General features: G+C 36.5%; 1 protein-coding gene across 1 annotated transcript; it reads right to left on the bottom strand.

Annotated features, from left to right (window-relative positions):
- Positions 1-6,229: 6,229 nt before the first annotated feature.
- Positions 6,230-9,201, bottom strand: LOC123559102 (serine protease inhibitor Cvsi-2-like). Its single transcript, XM_045350917.2, has 3 exons — positions 8,862-9,201; positions 7,783-7,899; positions 6,230-6,429 (listed from the first exon to the last, which is right to left on the bottom strand). Exons 1-3 carry the CDS (start codon positions 8,896-8,898, stop codon positions 6,305-6,307), a joined length of 279 nt encoding a protein of 92 aa, XP_045206852.1. The 5' UTR covers positions 8,899-9,201; the 3' UTR covers positions 6,230-6,304.
- Between the last annotated feature and the right edge of the window lie 1,054 nt (positions 9,202-10,255).

Here is a 10,255-nt window from a genome sequence, read left to right as displayed (position 1 = left end):
TGATTAACCGGGTCAATATCTTATTGCCGTATTTACTCTGCTGAAAGTGGTAACAGATTTAATTTGTTGTTGGATTTAACAATTTATGTTAAATAACTAGCGTAAATACTTACTTTATTTTTTTGGCAGTATAAAACAGTATTGGAACCAAAATTTTACAAGATGATCATTTTATATTTATATAGATATGCCCTAGAAGGAACTTTTGCTATGCTTTAACTTGTCAAACCATTGCAATGAAAATATATACTCAGCGTCACTGAAAAGTTACCACCCTAATGACCCTTATATTTTAAAAATCGCATTGGGCTGTGTTAAATGCATAACACGACTACATTTTTGACGCAGCTGAGACGTCACTGGTGTAAAGATTTGTCAATTTCGATTAACTCCATTTGAGGCACGGGCTGCACGTGCAAAATGACTTTTTCCAGCAATGTCGACATGTACGAATTTTCTATCGCAAATCATTCATCGCACTTGAAAGTTAGTCGACAGACTAAAAGGAATACGTTAAACAGAATATCCTTGCTAAGAATGCCACGTTTAAGGCACGATCAACGCCATCAGGCCATTAGCATGGTTGACGCCGAACTTTCATGTCGCGAAATTGCACGTCGTATGTGCTGTTCTCACCTGACAGTCATGAAATGGGTAAGGAGACATGATCAGACAGGGTCTATGAGTAATAGAGCGCGCATAGGCCATGACAAAGTGACGTCGATATTGTATAAAATAGTAAAGAGGTATATCTTATGTGGTAATTTTTCAGTGACGCTGAGTATATATGTAAACTACGGCTGGGATCTACAGTTCGCCGAAACTGTTCAGTGGTTAAAGCAGCATGCCTCCAGATCGTTCGACAACAACAACAACAAAATATTTTTTTAGATATCTTGAAATAAATGCTATATTTCTTAAGAAGGCTTTAAAACTTAATTACTGACAAACTTTATTCTACGGAAACACATGAGAATTTGCTGCTTTTACTACTTTTTACGATGAAAATCGAAAAGCGTTTGTCACGCTTTTATTCCAGGTAAACTGTCTCGATTATAAATATCTATAGTTCGAAGTGATTATTCACGACGACGGGAAAATGTCCTTATTGCCGCGGCGGTCTGGGGTTCAATTCCCGGCGCGGTCATCTCCTTTTTTCTTGATTTCGAACTTTTAAAATATTTTAGAAACAAAAAATCATATTCTATTGTTCATAATAGGATCAAACTTCAATTTGAAAGAAAGATTATTTTTTAGCCAAATCTGGAGGCATGCTGCTTTAAGGCGGGATAGCGGTCTAAATTTGTATAAAAAATTGAGATTTTACACTAGACAAAGTGGAATCTGTATACGATATTAAAGGCCTTAGTAACATCGGGCTACTCTATTGCAATGTAAATATATCTGTGAATTAAGGTCGTCGTTGACTACTAGTAGAGGCGTATCGCTGCCCATCGGTTCACTCGTTACGGCAGGAGGACCGTCTCAATTCGGATGAAAATTGAAATTTTACACCGGACAAAGTAAGAACCGCACACGATATTGCAAACCTTAGTAATATTTCGCTACTGGAGCTAAGTCATTAGTGGCAAAATATCTGTGTGTTGAACTTGTAAACAACAGTTAGAGATGCATCGTTACCGAATTGATTGTGTTTGTCACTCTATTGAAATGAAGATATATCTTCGGGTCGTGAACTACAGTTCTAGGTGCTTTTCTGCCGAATCTGCTCAGTGGTTTGGGCAGAATGATGGTTTTAATTTGAACAAATATTGAAATATTACAACGGAAAAAGTATAGACCACACGATAATACAAACTTTAGTAATATGAAGTCACTGTGGCTGAGGTACTTGTCACTCTATTGCAACGGAAATATGGTTGTGAATAATGCTCGTGCACAACAAATAATGTTACTTTGTGGCCAAATTGGTTCTGTGGTTTGGGCATGGTGATGATCTCAATTTGGACAAAGATTTAAATTTTAGTGAGGGAAGTAAAGTGAGAATCGGCCATTGTGGCTAAAGTGTTTGTCATTCTAATGAAATGAAACTGAATTTTTGTAATTACCTAATGAAATAAAGGATTTTCACTGTCGAATGTTTCCAGTGGCAAGGGCAGGATGGTGGCCTCAATTGGAATAAAAATTGAAATTCACACAAGGTATAGCGAGAACCTCACATGTTAATACAAGTTTTAGAATTATCGGGAACTGTGGCTAAAGTGTTTGACGCTCAATTGCAATGAATATTTATCTTTGAATTCAGTTTATTCACAATACTGAAAAGTGTTGTTCTGCTAAATCGGTTATGTGGCTAGTACAGCAATTTCCAGTTCAGTTTGGACAAATATTAATATTTAACACCGGACAAGTGAGAACCACACACGATATAATAAACCTTAGTTATATCGGGTTTCCGTGGCTGAATTTTGTGTTGCTCTATTGCAATAACTATATATCTGCATATTAATTATTTGAACTAAAATTTGAGGTGCCTCGTTTCCGAATACACACAGTCGTTAGAGCACGAGCACCGATCATTTTGGAAATAAATACAAATTATACAAAGGACGGCACACGATATTTCAGGTCGTAGTCAGCTTGTGAACTGCAGTAAGTGAATCTGTGTTGCCAAATCGCTTCAGATTTTAGGACAGGGTCATATAGTCTCAAGTAGGAAAAATATGAACTTTTACACCGAAAAAGGTGAGAACTGCACACGATTTTACAAATCTTATCTGACAAAAGTTTTTGTCACTCAATGCAATGAAAATGTGTCTTTGTACTAAACCTTGTTAACTATAATGGGAGGGTTTTCGCTGCTGAATCTGTCCAGTGGTTATGGCATGATGATGGTCTCAATTTGGACAAAAAATAAATAAAATTCACCGGGTAGTAGAAACCGCAACCGATATTACAAATAAAATCTGAAAAGTAGATCCCTCTGAAGCACCGAGAACAAGGCAAACAGAGTGAAAATTGCAGACACGGTTTGATTGAGTCTGTTCATGAGCAGTAATGGAAAATCCAACACTGCCTTCGCACCCTAACACCGGCTTAAGCATTATTCAATCTTCAATCTAAACGAGTTGAAGTCAATGATACCGAAGGACCAGAAAATATAACAACACTGAGATAAAATCGGGGCGACTTTTTTCGGCCGCCATACAACACTTAAAACCCACTGTTGTGAAGTACATAAAACCTGGAAAGTAGAGCCCCCGAACGCACGGAGAACAAGGCAAACAGTGAAAATTGCAGACTCGGTTTGATTGAGTCTGTTCATGAGCAGTAATAGAAAATGCGACACTGCCAACGCCCCCTAGCCCGGCTTAAGCAGTACAGGCTTAGTATTATTGACAACTGTGGCTAAAGTGTTTGTCACTCTACTACAATGATAGTATACATGTATCTGTGTGTTTATCATTCGAGCTACAATTAGAGGGGCCTCGATTCCGAATAAATTCAGTTGTTACAGCAGGAGCACCGATCAATTTGGACATGAATGAAAAATTAACGCCGGACAATCTGAGATCGGAACACGATATTACAAGTCTTATAGTCATATCGGACCATTGTAGCTTTATTGGAATGAAAAGAAATCTGTGAATCAAGCTTGTGAACTACAATTTGAAGTGTTTCGTTGTCGAGACATTTCAGTTGTGAGAGCAGACTGACCGCCTCAATTTGACTAAAATTGAAATTTACACAAGATAAACTGGTAACAGTACACGATATAACAAGTCTTAACCACATTGAACAACTGTGGCTTTAGAATAGTCGCTATATTGCAATGAAAATGTATATGTGCATTAAGATTGAGAACTGCAATAAAAATTCATCGCTGCTGAGTCGGTTGAGTAGTAAGGGCAGGATGGCGGCATAAATTTGGACAAAAAATTGAGATTTTACACGGAAAAATTAGAAAAAATGCACACGATATTAAAGTCTTAGTATTATCGGCAACTATGGCTAAAGTTTTTATCTCTCTACTACAATGAAAATATATCTTTGTATTGTGCTTGTGAACTACAATTAAGGGTGCGTGCTGCCGAATCGTATAATTTGTTAGAGCAGGATTACGGTCTCAATTTCGTCTAAACTTGAAATATTACATCGGACAAAAAAAGAACCGCACACGATATTACAAGCTTTAGTGGCTAAACTGTTTTTCGCTCCGTTTTAATGGCTTAAGAGAGTGCCGCTCTGGAGAGGTTACACTGTACCTATTTATTGAACTTGAGAACTACAATTAGTGGAGACTTCGTTGCCGAATTGATTCAGTTGTTAGGACAGGAGGACCGTTTTGATTTAAACATAAATGATATTTTACACCGAACATAAACCTTGGTAATATCGGGACACTCTGGCTACAGTATTTGTCACTCTATTGCAATGAAAGCTATATGTACGTATTAAGCCTGTGAAAAGCAATTAGAGATCCTTCGCTGTCGAATTTGTTCAATGGTTAGGGCAAGATGACTAAAATTGAAATTTTACATCGGACATAAGAAGAACTACTCACGACAATAAAGCCTTACAATAAAATCGGACCACTGTGGATAAGTCTTTGTTGCTGTATTTCAATGAACATTTATCTGTGTATTTAAGCATGTGAACTAAAATAAAAATATCTGCTTTCGTCTTTATGGCATGGTGATAGTCTCAAGCAGGAAAATATTAAATTTAACACCGTGAAAGTGAGAAAACTGCTCCCGATTTTACAATTCTTATTTGACTAAAGTATTTGGTACTCTAATGCAATGAAAATATGTTTATGTATTAAACTTGTTCACTGTAATAAGAGGAGTATCGCTGCCGAATCTGTCCAGTGGTAAGGACGGGATGATGGTCTCTGTGTGGACAAAAATTGATTTTTTTCACCGGGTAGTGAAATGCACACGATATCACAAGCCTTAGTGTTATCGGAACAGTGGCTAGAGTGTTTGTCATTTTACCGCAATGAAAATATATCTGTGTATTCAGATTTGAGGTGCCGTGCTGCCAAATCGGTTACATGGTTAGAGTAGGATGACGGTATCAGTTTGGACAAAATTGAAATTTTGTACCTTACAAAATGAGAAGTTTCGTTGACGAATCTGTTCAGTTGTTACGGAAACAAGGAGGTCTCAGGTCTGACTAAAAATTAAATTACATCGAACAAGGTGAGAACCGCACACGATATTACAAGCCTTAGTATATCGGGGCACTGTTTTTGCTGTTGTCGCTCTATTTCAATGAAATATGTCTGTGTCTTATGATTGGAAACTACAATCAGGGGTGTAGGAAGTCATCCAGCTGGCTTACAGAAGGTATGTGGTTTTACCCAATGCCCGCTTGTGATGAAATAATTCACGGAGGGGCACTTGGCGTATTCCTCCACCATCAAAGCGTGAAATTCGCTATAACGACCTAAACTTGTGTCGGTGCGATGTTAAACTCAACAAAAAAAAAAAAAGAAAAAAGCGTTCCTGCCAAATCGGTTCAGTGGTTAGGGAAGCATGACAGTCTCAATTTAGACAAAAATATTACAAGCATTAGTAAAACCGGGGACTTAAGAGTTTGTCGCTATATCACCATAAAAATATATGTTTTTTTTATGTCAAGAACTACAATTAGAGGTGCTTTATTGCCTGTTAGTGCAGGATGATTGATCTCTGTAGAATTTGGTTTAGTGGCTGTTGTGTGGTGACGGTCTCAATTTGGACAAAAATTAAAATGGTAAACCCCTTTAACGTGAGAACTGCTCACGATATAACAAACCTTATTAAAATTTGGCCACTGTGGCTTAAGTGTTTTTCGCTCTATTCCAATAAAAATAGATCTGTATATTAAGTGTGATAATTACGATAAACACTCATGCCAAAGTGGCCAATATTAGTAAGGCTTGTAATATCATGTGCGGTTCTCGCTTTGTTGGGTGTAAAATTACAATTTTTATCCGAATTCAGACCCCTTTCTTACACTCACCACTGAACTGATTCGACAGCGATGCACTTCTTATTGTATTTCGGAAGCTTTATACACAGATATAACATCGAAATAGAGCGACGAGCACATAAGCCACAATAACCCGATATTACTAAGGCTTGCGGTTACCTTACAACTCTAGTAGTATCGTGTCAAGTTTTTTTTCGCTGTATTGCAAAAAAAAGAGATATATTTTTTATTAACCTTATCAAAGCCAAGGGAACAAAGTGGATTGTTATATATAGACAAGGAGCAGAAATGTAATTCACACAATAGTTTTATTGTAATAGCTTCAATACATTTTTTTCTTTTGAAAGCAATAACTGTAGTAACATTATTTGCCCCAGTTTCCACCACATCGACAAGCATTATCGACACAATGCCATCCTCTGTGGCAGGTCGGTAGGTTTGAATTACTGAGACAGTCTTGTTGGGTGGTACAGTAACTATTCTGGTCCGCTGAGAAAAGAAAAATGAAAATTAGAATTTCTATATGGAAACATTTTGATTAATCAAACAGATACGACACATATTTTGCATGATTTCTTCTGTTTAAATATATGCATATACACCCTTTGCAAAATCTTTTGTAAATTTGAATACTGTAATTTGAAATGTAATCAAGCAGACAAATTACTTAAGTGCACACAACCTTTCCGGTAGGATCAGTAATTCGATTGAAGAGCGCCCGTTTTGGTTTTCAGTGAAATGTGGTATGTGCTGTAGATGCGAATCTTAATTTTCATTTAAAATGTTTTATCTATATGGAATTTGAAAGGTAAACAAGCAGACAAATTACTTAAGTGCACACAATCTTTCCGGTAGGATCAGTAATTCGATTGAAGAGCGCCCGTTTTGGTTTTCAGTGAAATGTTGTATGTGCTGTAGATGCGAATCTTAATTTTCGTTTAAAATGTTTTATCTATTTGGAATTTGAAATGTAAACAAGCAGACAAATTACTTAAGTGCACACAATCTTTCCGGTAGGATCAGTAATTCGATTGAAGAGCGCCCGTTTTGGTTTTCAGTGAAATGTTGTATGTGCTGTAGATGCGAATCTTAATTTTCGTTTAAAATGTTTAATCTATTTGGAATTTGAAATGTAAACAAAATGTAATCAAGCCGACGAATTACTTAAGTGCACACAACCTTTCCGGTAGGATCAGTAATTCGACGGAAAAGCGCCGAATGTGGTATGTGCTGTAGATGCGAATCTTAATTTTCATTTAAAATGTTTTATCTATATGGAATTTGAAACGTAAACAAGCAGACAAATTACTTAAGTGCACACAATCTTTCCGGTAGGATCAGTAATTCGATGGAAGAGCGCCCGTTTTGGTTGGCAGTGAAATGTGGTATGTGCTGTAGATGCGAATCTTAATTTTCATTTAAAATGTTTTATCTATATGGAATTTGAAATGTAAACAAGCAGACAAATTACTTAAGTGCACACAATCTTTCCGGTAGGATCAGTAATTCGATGGAAGAGCGCCCGTTTTGGTTGGCAATGAAATGTGGTATGTGCTGTAGATGCGAATCTTAATTTTCGTTTAAAATGTTTTATCTATTTGGAATTTGAAATGTAAACAAAATGTAAACAAGCAGACGAATTACTTAAGTGCTGTGGATACTAATCTTAATTTTCATTTAAAATGTTTTATCTATTTGGGTAAATTAAACAAAAAACAGTTCACACACACACACAAAAAATCAAAAAAAAATCCACGTACTTCAGACGGAAATTCTAAAGCATTGGTTTGTTCATAAAACGCAGCGATAACAGGCATTTGTACTGGTGTATTTTCAACTTACGGTTGCAAGTACAAACATTGTTTACACATGCTAACGTATAGCCAGCTGAACACGTCAAGTGCGTACACTCCTGTTGAACGTTGTTGGTGGGACAGTCTTCAGCATAGATGCTTAGAACTAAAAAATATCGCAAAACAAGGTTAATCATATTTTGTGAAATTATTATACATTACCTTTAATTTCTTGCTAATTTTGCACGGTAAAAGGTACATACGGCTCATAATATCGATTTTGAATGTAGATACTCAAAAACAATTACCTGTAAAACTCACTCGCGAGGAATCAAACAATAAAAGGCTCACAATACCCCTGTGTATAACACGGATGCAACCCGGATTCAAAGTTTTAGTGATGAACATGAAATAAACCAATGTCTTGTTAAACTCAATTTCCTGTAATTGTTTTCTCTAATATTTGTTAAAGACTTGAAGTTTCATAACTAAATATAAGGTTTTATTGGTTCTGTTAGTTTTGATTACCTCATTTCATGACATGATTTCTAATTTGATCGAATTTAGTAATGCAAATATCACATAGATCATTGGGTAGAACCAGCAGAATATATGTGCAAACAGAAAGGATAAGGATATGATATACATCTATGAAGCAGCACTTTTATGACAGTAGCGGTATTAATTTACAAGAGTCCTAAGCTAATAATTCAAAATGAACAATAAGCACGATATCAGTAGTAGCTACTCAAAATGATTTGATGCATTTGGCTGATTCTGAAATATGTACGTGTTTGGTCTTGACCAACCCAACGAACAATTGGTTAGACAATAGTGATAGCTTACCAACGCTCATTCATAAATGCTAGGTGCTCTGTGGCAAGCTTCAAAACATTCCGTTTCTTACAAGCGAGATTACATCATAGAGAAAGAGAGAGACGTTTATTTTCGATATCTCTCGCACCAATACATTATTTAGACTTTGACATCACAAGAAATCCTTGAACATTTTGGTATAAACAAACAAATATCCTATATTTAATTATGCCATGCCCCAATTATTAAAACTACAGAAATACGCCGAAAAATGTCAAGAATAGACTAAAACCCATAAAATCATAAACTTACCACATAGTGCTGCACAGATGAAGAGTACGACTTTCATCTTGTTCCGTAGATTTGGAATTTCAGTTTTGCAATGTGAAGACCATTAGGCCTAGAGGCTTTTATATTGCTGTACGTCATAATGTTGCCATGACTGGCCTATTTGATAAGGCATAATTCTTTATATGTATCTCCTTTTTACGACCTTTGTGACACACTGTCCGTGACCTAGCGGTTCATGTTTAATTTGCCGATGCTATTCTGTCGTTCATTTCGCATGAACACTGAAATAAATACATTTCACTTCTTATCTTCACATTAGATTTCCTTTCCATTTGTAAACAAGATTATATTATAAATTGTACACATTTGTTGCATTTAACATTAAATTCAGCTTCCCGGCCATTCTGTTCACCAGATGGAAAAACTACGACGTTATCTAAAGAACGTTCTCCATGACTATACGCGGACGCCGTCAAAACAGCGACCCGTTATCACTAAGCAGCGTTGACGTAACTTTCGCGCCTTTCCTTTTGCTGTTCGTACGAAATGAACATCAAATATTTCAATGGAAAAGAATAGGGCGGATGTAAATATTTAATCTTTGAGCCGTTATTTCAATATTTAAAATTTGTGACAGTTGGTGCATTTACTTGGGTTGGTAAGAGTTCGATTGTGCAATAAAAATGTAAAATGTAAAATGTGCCAGGAAACCTCACATATAGAAGATGATAGGTGTGTTACTGTTTAATTACCGGTTACATAATAACGAGCTTCATGAAGTTCTTCAGCCCGCCCGCTTAGCTCAGTAGGTAAGAGCGTTGGTCTACGGATCTCGGGGTCGCGAATTCGATCCTCGGGCGGGGCGTATGTTCTCCGTGACTATTTGATAAACGACATTGTGTCTGAAATCATTAGTCCTCCACCTCTGATTCATGTGGGGAAGTTGGCAGTTACTTGCGGAGAACAGGTTTGTACTGGTACAGAATCCAGGAATACTGGTTAGGTTAACTGCCCGCCGTTACATGACTGAAATACTGTTGAAAATGGCGTTAAACCCAAAACAAACAAAAACAAACAAACATGAAGTTCTTCATTAGTACCTAAAATAATGGTTTTCATTAATATCTCTAAAAAAAGGGTCATTTGTTGATTTTGAGGACATCTTATGTCATTTCTATTTGATGGAAACAGTTGTTTTTGTTACAATTGCTTTTGTTCTATAGAAATGTATATGTACCACGGAAGCCGGTTCAAAATGTGTGTTCCGCCTTTCATGTCCTTTAGTGAACAAACATTTTTGTTTGTATTCTATGCTTCAAACTCTTGTAAACCATTTCAAAGTCCTTGTACGCAATTATTCTTTCACCGTTTGTGAGAAAGGAAAGAAGTTGTCAGTTTTGTGGATGACATGTCAG

The sequence above is a fragment of the Mercenaria mercenaria genome, chromosome 5 (genome assembly GCF_021730395.1).
Source record: "Mercenaria mercenaria strain notata chromosome 5, MADL_Memer_1, whole genome shotgun sequence".
In the NCBI taxonomy this organism is placed as follows: domain Eukaryota; kingdom Metazoa; phylum Mollusca; class Bivalvia; order Venerida; family Veneridae; genus Mercenaria; species Mercenaria mercenaria.
Note: the sequence above shows the minus strand (reverse complement) of the source record. Positions and strands in the feature narration are given on the sequence as shown.